Source organism: Canis lupus, chromosome 10 (assembly GCF_011100685.1).
Source record: "Canis lupus familiaris isolate Mischka breed German Shepherd chromosome 10, alternate assembly UU_Cfam_GSD_1.0, whole genome shotgun sequence".
In the NCBI taxonomy this organism is placed as follows: domain Eukaryota; kingdom Metazoa; phylum Chordata; class Mammalia; order Carnivora; family Canidae; genus Canis; species Canis lupus.
Genome location: NC_049231.1, coordinates 46019078 through 46033836, shown reverse-complemented (window position 1 = coordinate 46033836; position 14759 = coordinate 46019078). Strand labels below are relative to the sequence as shown.

Sequence of the window (14759 nt, the reverse complement as noted above, 5' to 3'; positions counted from 1 at the left end):
TACGGATGTCACCTCGTCCCAGTGCTGATAGGATCTACTTGATCAAACTAATGTCTGCCAGACTTCTCCACTGTGCAGTTGTTCTTCAATTATTAATAAGTATCTTATGGGGGCCACACTTTTGAGATGTCAGTAACTTGCTCCTCAAAACTTTCTTTAAAAAAAGATTTATTTATTTATGATAGACAGAGAGAGAGAGAGAGAGAGAGAGAGAGAGAGAGAGAGGGGCAGAGAACAGGCAGAGGGAGAAGCAGGCTCCATGCAGGGAGCCTGATGTGGGACTCGATCCCAGGACTCCAGGATGGTGCCCTGGGCCAAGGCAGGCACCAAGCCGCTGAGCCACCCAGGGATCCCCCTCATGAAAACTTTTATTAATTTGTAGGAGTATGAACTTATGCTTTGATATTTAATGGATTATAATTCTTAATTATTATTTAACTTTTGATGTTTAATTTGTTCCAAATTTGGCTGGTAGGAGCTTCTTCAGGTTGATGCCTGTGGCATCTTGACATGTTCCTATCATTCTTTGAGCACTTATTTTCTGGCACTAGATATTCCAGGCTGTTTATAAACTCATAAGGTAGGTACTATTATTGCCACTCCCACATTAGAGATGGGGAACCCTAGAAACAGCTGAGGATTATGCAGCTAGCTAGTTGTGGTGGCAGGATTGTGAATCCAGAACACTTAGCTTGAGCCTGAACCTTTTTCCACCCCTTTGAGGTAATTTTAGATTTGCAGAGAGACTGCACAGAGTTCCTGTATACCCTTCACCCAGTTTCCCCTACGTTAACCTAGCACAATGATTGAAACCAGGAAATTCACACTCATATGGTGCTATTCACTAATTTTGCTGGCTTTCCCAGTAAGGTCCTTGTCCTATCCAGGACCTCACATTGCATTTCACTGTCAAACCTCAGTCTTCTTTAATCTGTGACAGTTGCTGTCTTTACTTTCATATAACTTGCCACTTTAGAATAAGAGAACTGGTCCATAATTCGTAGAATGCCCTCAGTTTGTTCCGTTTGTCATCCCTGGCTAGATTGAGGTTATGGGGGAATACCACAGGTGACATTGCACCCTTTAGTGCATCAGAAGGAGAGACGGTGACTGATTACTGGGGATGCAAACTTTGATCACTGGTTTTTTAAGGTGGTATCCACTAGGTTCCTCCACCATACAGTTATTATTCTTCCTTTTGTAATTACTAGTTATTTTCTGGGGAGATACTCTGAAGCAATACAAATGTTCTTTTGCTTAACTAGTGTTTGCATCCATTTTTGTCTACAGTTAGTACTGTGGTGTTTGTCTATGGTGATTTCCATTCTCCATTATTCCTTCAAGAATTGAACTACTCTAAGGAAGAACTGTCTTTGTCCTCCATGTATAATCTATTCAATTTATTTATATTAGAGTGGATTCACAAATATTTTTTTCTATGGCTTATAATCCACCACAGATTTGCTCACTGGGTGCTCCTTCAAGTTGGTTTATTTGTCCTTAAGACAACAAGCTCCCTCCTTTTGGGGACACTTCCTTCTCTATGGTACCACAAGATATTCCAGGCTCATTTTATACTTTATCTGCCTTAGATCTAGAATTCCTCCAGGGAGCTCTGATTCCTTTCATTGAAGAGTAGTATTCAGAAGCCCTGATCTAGACACTATATGTGCTTGTTGCTGTTGGGGTGTCAGTGTGTCTAGGCCTTCCCAGCAGACAGGGCTGGGAAATACATATAGTCTAACCCTAGCATTCACAGAGGAAGGCCTAATTATTTCAGCATCTATCTTTATATATTTTAAAAACCATGAGTCCATACCTCCAATCCCAATCTAACACCACAAAGCTCATTCTAGCCTTACCTAACCTTTTTGTCTGTAGCTTTTCTCCAACAGTGAGAAACCTGCCATGACCAGAGATCTGTAACCATACTGTCCCTACTGGGAGGGAGGAGTAGTGAGGAGGAGGATGCATTGTTCTTGGCCTTAGAGGATGGGATTTTGACAGACATGAGGGAAAGTCCTTTCCAGCAGACAGTAGAAGCTGGTGGGCAAAGCAGGCATGATGATGTGCAAACCTAAAACAGGAAAGGAACCAATCCTAAAGAGCCTGAATTTAATGCAACATATGGTTCATAAAGGGGATTTCACCTGTGTCACATCAACTTAGTTTTATTCTCCCAGTCAGTGGAGAACTGCCTGACATGTTGGATTAGTAAGTGGCAGAACCAAGGCTATATGGGCTTAAGATCCAAGGGCAAATGGACGGGGTAGGGAGGAGAATGAAGCTACCATTGCAAAATAGGGTGGTAGAGGCCATTACAGTAAAGGAATGGGTAGGAAACACATTATAGAAGAACCATCAGAACGTGGTAAATGCGGAATCTGGAGGCGATAAGGAAGGGAAGAGTCAAAGTGATAATGCTCCAGACCTGTGTAGTTTGGAGAAAGTGGTACCGTGAACCGAACCACCAAAAGGGTTCTATGTAAATCGTTTCTCCCTTGAGGGTAGGTACAGGCTTCACTGCTCTGTGACCACAAAGCCTCACAAAATGCCCTGTGACAATTGGCCTCAGTCAGCTCTTCCCTACTACCTGAGCTCCTCAGCTCTCCACCCTCCCTCAGCTCGACCAACTCCAAATGGATTGAACACACAGCTATGACAACCATTCTCTCATCACCTAGGATGCAGCTAAAAACCCTCTCAACGCCCTCCACGTGCTGGCCCCAACCTCCCTTTTGTGTTTGTCTTGCATTCCAGCCCTTCCCTGCTTGCTTGGCGTCACTTGGGTCCATGCTCTTCTCTTAAGCCCCACTGGTCCCAGGCATCCTTTGAGCTCTTGTTTCAACCTGAAAGGCCCTCCCCTCCCTGGCTGACCTCTCCTGAATCTGTGTAAATCAGCCTGCCACTTGAGGGGTTAGATGTCCTTCTCAGCCTCACAACACTACAAAAAGAGCAAGTTCATCTTCTTCCCCCTGACCCATACATTTTTGGGGGCAAAGACATGTCTTGTTTACCATTGGCCCCAAAACTATGGCACCCTCCTGGACATACTGCAGGAGTCCCAGTCCCTGATGAAGGAAAGGGCAGTCACTGAATTCTGCCTCACTGTACCTCTCCACCCCCCCACCACTGTTTCTTCCTTCTGGAGGAAGAGCTTAGCTCATCAACACAGCCTTCTCTACCTCCTCCAATAGCCTCTTTCCAGCTGGCCTGACCCCTGAACCTGCACCACCGTTAGGTTTATCAGCCTCAGCCATGTCTGAGCAGGCCAGCAGAAGTGCCCAAACAATGCGTGTGTACCAAGCCCCAGCCCTGCCTGTCACGAGATCCTATCCAGGAATAAGGCTGAGGAAGGCAGCCTTGTTGTCTGCTTCCAAGTCAACTCCTCCTGGTGGACTGTAGCGAGTGGGTAATGAGGCTGGGGAATTCTACCACGGGGTTGAGAGCTCAACCTCCTGGGGCCTCTTATGCCGCGTTGCCCCACCAACCACTGGAAACCCTCAGGCTTCTGAACTAGAGCCAGTGCCACGCTGCCTTCTTGCTGGTCCTTCCTTTCTCTCAAGGTCCCCAGGGATAGATGAGTGAACAATAACACAAAACCACAAGAAAACAGAACCACACACTAGGCCTTGTCCATAATTATTACTATAATGATTTACAAAAAAAGTTTTCAGGCAGCTGTGTTAAATTATTGTACATTTCTGGGAGAGGGAAGTGGGGGTCCTGGCCATAGTCAATGAAAACCTCCTTCGTGGGACAGGTGGGAAAAGGAAACGTGCCCCCCATACTCCCTCTAGGTCTGACTCCAGATCCAGTGGCTTCTGGGAGTGGCAACCAATGAAGACCATTAACCCTTTCCTACCCAAGATACTAAGGTAAATGAGGAGTGGTGTCAATGAAGTGCTTTGAAGGGAAACTACAATAATCCATGATCCTCTGCCCTGATCCTGGGGCAGACCCTTTGCTGGGGATGGAAGACTGCCCAGTCCTCAGCCTACACCAAGGCATCTACCCAGGAAGACAGGAAGACTGAATGTGACAAGGTAAGGGATGCCTAGGTATGGCACAGGAAGCAGTGCTGCACCAGTGGGGAGCTGCTGGCCACCCCTCCACCCCACGCCTCAAGGCTAGCTACACAGGCATCCAGGCACTCTGGCTCTGGGAGGGATCCTGTCAAAGGAAACGGGGCTGTTGGGCATCTGGCCTTGGAGCTCGAGGAAGCAGCCCCAAGGGTCAGAGCAAGACCCTGCCAAGGGGGACTGCTGGAACAATCTAAAGCTGGGCCCCTCGATTCCTAAATTCCAGCTCATGACTCCATCCATGCAGCTAAATGTTACTGTGTGTGTGTGTGTGTGTGTGTGTGTGTGTGTGTCTGTGTGCAGGGCAGGGCTGCAGGGAAGCATGGTTGCCCCATCTGCCCAGGGTTCAGGGCATGCAGGGGACCCTAGTCCTAGGATGTAGAGCCCAGACCAGAAAGGGTTAAGGGCTCTGACTCCCCTTTCCTTCCGCTCTTCCAACAAGCTCTTCCAACATGGCTCTTCCAACACGGCTCTTCCAACACGCTACACTTCTTCCTCTGGCACTAGAATGTTTTACGATGAATAGCACGGGAGCCATCCTCTTCATACTCCTTTTTGGATACCCACATCTTCTTAAAGGTATCCAGCGAGGCCAGGATGGAGCCACTGGGAGGGAGGAGGGAAGGATAGACTCTTGTGGACCTGAGGGCTGGGCCATCTACCCTTTCTAGGCACTCAAAGCTCCATCTCTACCTGCGAGGGAAATCCACCCACCTCCACCTGGCCTGGGCCAATGGTCTCCCAGAGCCCTCCCTGTGAGCCCCTCCTCACCCAATCCACGTGGAGTACAGCCGTTCCTGAGGGGCCGAGATCTATGGGAACAAATAGCAATGTAATTGCCTGTCACCACACAGCAGCCCCCACCACAGCCTTGGGAGCCTTTCTCCTGGGGCCTGAGGCCACAAAACAAGTGCATCAGCTGGGACAGTAGGAGCAGCTGAACGGGGAGGAGGCAGCTGAGCTTAACTGGGAGAGGGTGTCTGCAGGTGGCAGTTGTACCTCCCCCAGTCAAGGTTGCCCAGCACCCTCATGCCCCATGGGACTCCCTGTAACCTCACCTTGATTTTGACATCCTTTGGGGCAAGCTTCTTCACTTCACTTAGCAATCGGTCACCGAAGCCTGTGAATACAAGGCTGGTTGAGCCCAGGGTTCACTAGCACCCCCATCTCCAAACTCTGGTGCCCCCAAGTGCTGCCACCCTTCCTTTAGTAGTTCTTTCCAGGATCAAGGATGGTGGGGGCAAGCCATCCCAATGGCAAGAAAGAGCCAGCACCATGACTGAGGTGGGCCCAGCTTCCTCAGAGAGGCAGCATGAGAGGGGAACTCCAGGTTACACAGCTTCATCTGGCCCCACGCTCTTCCACCCAAAGCAAAATCAAAGGCAAATGACAAATCAGGGGGAAAATATCTTTTCTGCCCATCACAGAGGCCAAGATCACATGGGGGGGCTGTGATCTTTCGCTGGGGACTCTCCACCATAACTGGTGGGGGTGTAAGTGGCATAGCTTCCAGGGGAGGGGGAGACTGGTGGTATCTACCAAATAACAAGTACCTATGTCTACCCTCTGACTCAGCAAGTCTCCCAGGATTTCACCTTCATGGATTTTTATTATGTGAGGTTATCCAACACGGCACCTCTGTGATTTGCGGTGGCTGCAACAACACTGCAGGCCATCGGCAGGTCAGTGGGGAAATGGCATAGCCATTCAGGGAAATGTCACATGGCCGTATTAAAGAGCTCATGTGGATGGGGAAAGACCTTCCAGGCATGGGACTGTGTGAAAAATACACAGTGTGCAGCCTGGAGAGCATGTCATGATGGGTATAAAAGCAGGAGTGAGGGGAAATGCACATTTGCTAATATGCACAGTGCTGCTGAGCATACAGTTGAGAAGCTTACAACTCCTGGGGGAGGGAGTGGGGTGACCAAGATGGGGGAAAGAGACGTCTTCTTACAAATCTTAGATCTTATGTGAGCTTATTACAAAGTCAATAAAATTTCACTTAAAACTTCTCTCAAAAAAAAAAAAAAATGCTCACTGAGCCCCAAAAAGCCAACAGAAAATGGAGCCCCAAAAAACCTCCTAGGCTCCAGGGAGTGGGGTGTAGTCTAGGTCTTGATCACCACCTCCCCAACAGCAGTACCTTTGAAGAGCGTGGAGCCACCCGAGAGCACAATGTTGGCGAAGAGTGTCCGGCGGAGGTCCATGTCAGACTTGTGGATGGCAAAGACCAGCACCTCGTGGAGCCCCTCGCTCTCATCACCTACCAGGTCCGGCTGGAACAGCAGCTCAGGAGCCCGGAACCGAGCCGGCCCCACCTTTGGAACACAAGATTGAGGGCAACAGGCTTCTTATTCCTCTAGGTGCCAGCATCACCACTGCCACCTGGTGCCAGGCCTCACAACTTACGTCGAGCACGCTGCCATCTGGCAGGGTGTACTGAACCTTCTCAGTCTCCAGAGCCTCATCCTTCTGTGGGTTGATGGAGAGGTAACAGGCTCGCTGCGGTGGGCAGGGACACAACGCTCAGAAGGCTGCAACCGGGAAACCCACACCCAGGGCTCAACCTCATGCCTGGGTGCCACCGCCTCCCACTGCTCCACCCAGCTGGCCTCCACACCCTCTTCCTGCCCTCTGTCACCTCTTTGATGGTCCGCACGACCTCAAACTCAGCTGAGGTGTGAAAGTCAACTCCTTCCTTGCGCAGCAGGAGCCGGAGATAGCGGGAGACATCCCGGCCAGCAATGTCCACCCGCATGATGGAGTGTGGCATGGCAAAGCCCTCGTAGATGGGCACAGCATGAGTGACCCCGTCCCCTGAGTCTAAGACCACTCCTGTCGTGCGTCCTGTCGCATACCTGTCACCAGGTCAGTGTCCCTTCACTTCAGCCACTGAGGCACGGGGCCCTCCTCCCCCCTGGAAGGGACCCTGGGACATTTGTATTATCTGGTCTGAAAAAGGGACACGAGGGACTCCCTAAAGGAACCGTTACCCGGGGGGCTGTTTCTATAGGGATGTCCAACAAGAGCCAGAGGATGGGGACTCAGGAGACCCCAGGGTTTAGGGAGCACTCACAGGCTGAGCACCGCCTGCATGGAGATGAACAGGGCTGGCACGTTGAAGGTCTCAAAGAACACCTCTGCTGCTTTCTCCCGGTTCTTACTCGGGTTGAGTGGAGCCTCCGTTAGGAGAACAGGATGCTATAAGACATGGCAGGGTTTAGGCATGTGCAAAGACAATGTGCTAAGCCTAAAGAGGATCTTCCTGGACAGCCAAAACCCCCGCTGCGAGCACACGTAGCTACAGCCTTCTGGAGGGTAACATCCCACTATCTGCCAGCAGTTTCTCTTTCAAAGATCCAGCTTTCTCTGGAAAACTCTACTTGGCATTCGCCGACTGCATGTACCCACATATACGCAGTGACGAAGCAGCAGGCCCTAACAAAATGCAGAGGAAGTGCAGGAGCATAAGCAGGAAGGGAAGAGCAGGGAGAGGGCACCCCTGAGCACTGGGAGCCTGGCGGAGGGAGGGGGGGGCTGCCACACCTCCTCCGAGAAAGTCTGCAGCTGATCCTTGGAGTAGACGTACTGCCAGATGCGCTCCATGTCATTCCAGTCTCGCACCACACCATGCTCCATGGGGTAGCGGATGGCCAGCAGCCCCCGGTGCTCCTGCAGAGGAAGGTGGGAGGGCCAGCTGGAGCACCCGGCCCCTCTCCAGCAACGGCTTTCTGCCTTCTTGGAAGCCGCCCCTTCATCTGCCCTGAATAGAACCACCATTGCTTACTGGGTGTCCCCATGCCTGGTAGCCGGGTCCTGAACTCAGCACAGGCTCATCTGTCCAGTAGCACCTTCTTAGGCCCTCAGAGCCTGGTCAGCTTCAACTGGCAGGGGACAGAGAGGGTGGGGACATGCTCCCTCCCACCTAGTCCTCCCCTTCCAACGCTGGCTGAAAACAGATGCCCCCCCAGAAGGTACAGCTCTGACCATGAGCCCATGTTCCTGGGACCAGAGACCCCAAGCCCTGGCAAATGCATGTTCCAAGGTATTACCTCTGCTTTTGGTCCAATGAAAAGGTCTCCCTCCAGGGCTCCAGCCATCACTCGCATGTGCTTAGGGCGCCCAACACTACAAGGATAGGTCAAGTCAACAAGGTGGGCAGGGGGCGTGGAAGAGCCCACATCCAGGAAAACCCAAGTCTAACTCCTGTGGTCAAAAGTGTAATTACTCTAAAGCATCGGGACCTGGCCATGTGGCAAAGGCCAGAACCCAGGCCTACAGGATATGGGCCTACAGAGCAGGCCTTGGCAGGAGGGCATGCTCAGGGTCAGAAGGAAAGGGATCCTTTCCATTCCCGACTCTCCATCCTAGAGAGGCTGGGAGCTCTGGAATCTTAGCTCCTCATGGTCCAGCCCTGGCAGAGGGTCAGCTTCTGCAGCCACAATGACTCAGCCCACACTCTCGATTTCAGGAGGGCAGGGCTGCCGCACCGTCTGTAGACCAAGGTCCCAGGAAGTTGGATCATGGCTCTTGTCCACCCCTCTCCCATTTATTTGATCCTGCCCCTTCCCACTACCAGGGCTTCCAGACTAAAGACTCAGTTTTTGCAAGACTGGACAAGCTACCATTCCAAAACGTGACCCAAGTTTCCTGCACATCGATAGGAAGGTTTAACTGAACCCAAGTGGAGTTCAGAATTGAAAGCTGAAGCCCTACTGAGTGCTTGGTGCTCCAAGCTGGCCCTGTCCCCAGATGAGGCCTGGGGTTCTTGGTATAGTCAGCCACTTTGGGAGGCCTCAGGATCCCCCAACATGCCCTGCTTAGCCAATCCCTCTAAAACCTTCAGGATTTGAGAAGTGGTACCACCTAGGGAATACTTCCCAATGGGCTAGAGTGGCTGAAGCAGTGCTCCGGGTTTCCCCTGTGCTTTCTCATCCCTCTTATCCCTGCCACCACTGGCTCCATTCAGGGAAATATTTCCCTTGACTGAAACCCATTATTTTCTAGAGCTGGAAAATAAATAAGCCCTGAAAGAAACATTTCCTGGGAGGAAGGGATGGCTATGCATTAACTCCCACTCTTTCTCCTCTGAGTTTGGGTTTTTCTCCCAGAGATGTCTCTCTTAAAATCTTGCTGCTACTACCCCAGCCAATTTCCAAGAGAATGCTGGTGGCTTCTCCCTCCCTGGCTAAAGATGGGATCAAAATCAGACTTCAAAGACTAGGAAGCCCACAGCACTTCCAGAGCTGGTAACAGCGTTAGCCTCACAAATCTGGTGTCTTCCCTTAAAGGAAGCAAGAGTTGATCTCAAAGAGCGCTATGACACAGAGCCAACGTTCTTCCAGGAATCTGACAAAAAGGTTAGGGCTGCTGCCAGAGCAACACTTACTAGTTTGGGAAACAGTATTTGGGAATCTGGTCTCCTGCAAAGCCAGCCTTGATCACCCCGGAACCCTGCAAGGAAAAACAGTGCTTAGCTCCTGACACACACCTCCAGATGAAGGCAGTGCCCTGCAATAGAGAACCGGCTGCTCCGTCCTGGCAGCCCAGGGTGGAAGTCTGAGATCCCGCCAAGAGGGCAAGATCGTTTACAAGTACACCAATGATTCACAACTAGGGGGTGCTTTGCACACCTTCTCCCAAATTTGACAATGTCTGGAGACTGAGGAGGGGAGGGTAGAGGGAGGGTGCTACTGGCATCTAGAGGGTAGAGCAGGGATACTGCTACATATCCTACAATACACAGGCCAGCCCCTCACACCAAGAATTATCTAGCCCAGAATGTTAATGGTGTGGAGACTGAGAAACCATGAAGTACGTCCTCTGCACACTCTACGGTCAGCTGCAGGCAGGAGGAATCCCTGGCCATCCCGCCTCTCCCCCCAGAGCAAACACGGATCACATACAGGACCCACTCGGGAAGCTCACTGTGTACACAGCAACAACTGGCACCTCTCTTCAAGTAGCTCCTCCCAAGAATTTGCTGCTCCAGCATGGAAACTGGACTTAGGATCTTAAAGGGAACCTTTAAGAACCATCCCACTAATGAAGGAATCAGCCTCTCAATCTCACTTCCCACAGACTGCCATCACAACCTTTTGGGTCTGAGTGCAGAAATAAACATCCTCACGTTACAGAGGAGGGGCTGGAAGCCCACAGGGACCAGGCAAGCTCTGAGCTCCTAAGCTTGTTGGTTAGCCTAAATGAGTTATCTGCCCACCAAGAAAGGGAGTGTCCTACTCCTTCCTGCAGCCTGCTGGAGAGCACCCCCAAGCCCAGTTCTAGCCTTCATATTAAACATCCCCTGCTGTGACTCAAGGAGCCCATGTGGATACTCCAAAAAAAGACAGCCATTCAGGATTACATCGGGGTCATGTGGGAGGGAGACACATCCCAGAAAGAGGAGTGAGTCATTATAAAAAACTCCAAGGCAAACATAGCAGAGGCAGATACCCAGGCTAGGGGCCTGGTATGAATCTAGATCCATAGATTCCCCTGCCCTTCATTCTCCTCCCATGGACCAGAAATCCTCAGAGGGCAGCTGAAAACATGTCGAGCCCCAGTGGTGAAGGACAAAGCCACAAGGAAGCCAGGGAACTTTTCCCTGAAGCTTCCAGACCATTATCCCAAACTGCTGTGGGTCCTGGCAAGAGTGGTCCTGGACTCTCCCCCACTGTCCTGCTAGCTGTGGAATTTCTGCTCTGCACCGGCAGGGCGCACTTTAAGGAGCGGGTCAAAGTAGCCAAACCAACCAGCTGATGGTGGACAGACATGTGGTTCTCAAGAGCTTAACCAGTATTTTCTTTTCTTTTTTTTTTTTTCCAGTCAAAGAAAAAGCGCACAGTAGAGCACAGCCTGCCCACCGTGGAGGTCCTGTAAGAGTTGCGGCCCCTTGGGAAGGGCAAGGACAGATCAGGCCAGCACTGTGCAAAAAGGACAAATGCCGTCCCGTCCCTCCTCTTCCACTAGGAGGGGCACTCGGGCCCCGGGAAACGGGTAAAGGCGCTGGGGTCGAAACCTAACCAGTGTCTCCCTCTCAACCACCAAGGGTCCAGAGGGCGGCCCCAGGCCTGACACACGGGAGCACCGGCGGGCCCGTGCGGCTCTCACTCCAGCGCTGCCGATGCTGACCGAGGGCCGCCGGTCGCATGGGCTCCCGCCTCTCCAGGACCTCCCCGCCGGGCTCGGGGAGGGTTCGGGCAGCGGCTCCGCAGCACCGGTGGAGGGACCGGCCCCACGGCGCGGGCTACAGAGCCAGGGAGCAGGAGAGCCCCCGGAGGAGCCGGCGGGCGGGCAGGGCCTGGACCACTAGCCGAGGTGGGCGGACCCCCCCGCGGCCCTCCGCGTGCGCCCCCGGGGGCGGGGCGCCCGCCCTCCCCCCGACTGCCGGGCCTCACGTTGTCGATGACCACGGGCTGGTTGGCGATAATGTCGTAGGACTCCATGGCCCGGCCGGCCGGCCCTGCCCAGCAGGCGGGCTGCAGGAGGCACCGGCGAGCGGGCAGGCGGGCGGACCCGGACGGCGGCGGCTCCAGACACCGTGCCGCGCCCCTCCCACCCCGCGCGCGCAGCCTACGCCAGCCCCGCGGGGCTTGCTGGGGGGCGGCCCCCCCCGCGGCCAATCACCGCTCCCACTCGGGCGGATTGATGCGGGCGCCCCGGGCCTGCGGCGGGCGGGGGGGCGGGGCCTCCGGGTGCGGGCCAGCCAATTGCGGCCTTCCGGAAGTACTGCGGGGGCGCTCCCAAGGTAGGCTGCGCCGCGTAGGGGATGACGTCATGGCTCGGCTCTTAAAGGGGACTTGGACGGAGCCGAGGGGGCCGCTGAGAGTCACCTGCCCAGAAAGACGTCGTTCCCGAGCGGCAGCACCTGCGACCACGCTACTTCGCGAGCGCGTGGTCCCCGAGGAGGCCGGCGCTGGGTATTTTACCCAAAACATTTCTTTACTGAGCCCCGAAGAGGATCCTTTTTTCGTGTAAAAATTACAATTCTGTGGTAACTTGGTAGCTGGCGTTAGTTCAAAACCTATGTGTTTGCAGAGCACTTCTACCCATTTGACATAGATTATGTTAAATCTTTGCAATGACTCTATCAGGTAGCTGTATTCTTATTCCCGTTTTGCAGATGTGGGAACCGAGGGGCCTCGTACTGCTGTGACTAGCCCAGGGCTCCCCACAACCCCGCAGCCTCCAGCCCTGCAGCAGTGCAACGTGGAGTCCTAATTCGTTTACCAAACTGAGCCGTAGGTATGTGCTACCTTTCCCACTGAACTGTGAGATTAAATTTGGTCAAAGTGAAGCACAACATCATACAGAAAAGTGCAGAAATCACATTTCTATGAATTATTACAATGGGGACACGCTTGTACAGCAATAACCGAGTTTAAGAAACAGAGCATGACCAGGATCCCAGGAGCTACCCGTTCCTCTCAGTCACTGCCTGGCTTTTTTCTTTCTTTATTTCTTTCTCTTTCTTTTTTAAATATTTTATTTATTCATTCATGAGAGACGCAGAGAGAGATGCCTGGCTTTTCCTGCGAGGTGACCGCTTTCCTGAATTGCAACACCAAAGGTTAGTTTTGCCTACTGAGGAACTTTTTTGCAGTGGAATCATCAGTATGCGTTCATAAAATGAGCCACTGTGAACCGTTAAAAATAACGAAGCTTTATATAATCTCATGTGAAGCACATCAGGACATAGGAATCAAAGCAAAGAAAGCCACAGTATCCAGAATGTTATACGGTCCTGTCTCCAAAGAGTCTATGAGGCACCTTCAGGGCTTTTTTAATATGGGAAAGAGCCCGATGGCAAATGTGGGTGAATGAAGGGAGAATTCTTTTTTTTTTTTCAACATAAACTTTTTTTGGTATTAAATTGTTTTTAACTTGTTCGTGCATATTTTTACTCGCATTTATTTTATTGCGAGAGAATACACACAACATAAAATTCACCATCTTAACCATTTTTAAGTGTACAGTTGAGTGGTAGTAAGTACATTCATAATGTGCAACCATTACCACCATCCATCCCCAGAACTGTTTTAACCTTGTAAACTCATTAAATAGTAACTCCTCATTCCTTCTCCCCTCAGGCCCTGGGCATCCACTATTCTTTTTGTTTCTATGCATTTAGATAGCTGATATAAGTGGAATCATATAATAGTCACCCTTTTGTGACTAGCTTATTCTATTTAGCATGTCCTCAGGGTTCATCCATGTTGTAGCACATGACAGGATTTCCTTTCTTTTTTTCTTTTCTTTCTCTTTTTCTTTTTTACTTATTAATTTGACACACAGAGAGAGCACAAGCAGGGAGAGTGGCAGACAGAGGGAGAAGGAGAAGCAGGCTCCCCAGTGAGCAGGGAGCCTGATGCAGGGCTTGGTCCCAGGACCCTGAGATCATGACCTGAGCTGAAGTTAGACGCTTAACTGACTGAGCCACCCAGGCACCCCGTGCCCTGTTCTATTTTAAGGATTTTATGGTTTTAATTCTTATATTTAGGTCAAAGACTCATTTTGAGTTTTTTTTTTTGTGTATACTATTGGGTAAGGGTCCAACTTCATTCTTTTGTACGTGAATATCCAGTTTCTCCAGCACCATTTGTTGAAAAGACTGTCCTTTCCCCATTGAATGGTTTTGGCAACCTTGTCAAAAATAATTTGATCATATATGTGAGGGCTTATTTCTGGGCGCTCTATTCCAGTTCGTTGGTCTGTATGTCTGTCTTTAAGATATATTACTTCTTAAATGAAATAAAAAACTGAAGTAAGACTGTATCTATGTGACATTCAAACATTTATGGAAAAAGTGCTAGGGTTCTACTTGTGAAGGAACTCCATGAACCCTAGGCAGCAGAGAAAACAGTGCTGGAAGAGGAGTGGCTGAAAAGGACCCCCAAAGTACACGTTATTGAAGGCTATCCAGCGAACCCAACTGCAGAGGCAGGAGGGCAGGTTCATCAATTATTCTCTGAGATAACCATGAGGAGGAGGAGCTCAGAAACCTTACTTAGGACGGAGAAAGGAAAAAAGGAAAGAAAAACAGGGAGAGGCAGGAGAGAGTGATAGGGTGAAAGGATCCCTCAGACCTGCAAGGCCAGCCACTTCCTCCTTGCTCCTTCTAGCTGCTCTCAGATGTCCCCCTTTTCTTTTCTTTTCTTTTCTTTTCTTTTCTTTTCTTTTCTTTTCTTTTCTTTTCTTTTTCTTTTCTTTTTCTTTTTTTTTTGATGTCCCCCTTTTCTTACCTAGATGTCTCCCTTGCCCTTAGATTTCTTTGACCTTCCGAATTTCAGTAACCATTCCTTTTACCCACATTACTAATAAAGACAAAAGCTACCAATGCAGGTTAGTTCTTAACACATGTAGAAGAGCCATAGGAAAGGGTTTTGGGGGACTTCCCTGAGAGACCCCAAAAGAAAGAGAGGATAGCATGCTATGCCTGATGCCACCTCTTCATCCTTTCTACTACAGATACTCACTGTGGCCACCAATGATGTATGAAAAATTTGTGATCAAACAAAACTATTAAGGAAATACTGTCAACTAAATTAACTCTGAAAATTGGAGGAGTTCTTGCTGTAGCCTGAGTGCTTCTCCTTTGATATCTGCTGGATTCCCCTTTAAGATCTTACCTTATTATTTCTTTGGGAGCATAGAGTGGAAGATTGGGATAAACTG

At 50.7% G+C, this 14759-nt stretch overlaps 2 protein-coding genes across 3 annotated transcripts in view; one reads left to right on the top strand and one right to left on the bottom strand.

The window, feature by feature from the left end:
- Positions 1–3626: 3626 nt before the first annotated feature.
- ACTR1B (actin related protein 1B) lies at positions 3627–11644 on the bottom strand. Of its 2 annotated transcripts, none has more exons than XM_038551092.1 (11): positions 11483–11644; positions 9475–9539; positions 8138–8213; positions 7632–7757; positions 7162–7286; positions 6727–6943; positions 6495–6587; positions 6229–6403; positions 5141–5202; positions 4854–4894; positions 3627–4688 (listed from the first exon to the last, which is right to left on the bottom strand). In XM_038551092.1, exons 1-11 carry the CDS (start codon positions 11528–11530, stop codon positions 4586–4588), a joined length of 1131 nt encoding a protein of 376 aa, XP_038407020.1. In that variant the 5' UTR covers positions 11531–11644; the 3' UTR covers positions 3627–4585. The 2 variants fall into 2 exon arrangements, with proteins under 2 accessions (XP_038407020.1, XP_038407021.1); XM_038551093.1 differs by lacking the exon at positions 11483–11644 and adding an exon at positions 7873–7969.
- A 598-nt stretch (positions 11645–12242) lies between these two features.
- Positions 12243–14759, top strand: part of C10H2orf92 (chromosome 10 C2orf92 homolog) — a 45748-nt gene continuing 43231 nt past the window's right edge. Inside the window, exon 1 of the mRNA XM_038551094.1 lies at positions 12243–12329. The gene's annotated coding sequence lies outside the window, so the exon portion shown is untranslated. The remainder of the gene's footprint in view (positions 12330–14759) is intronic.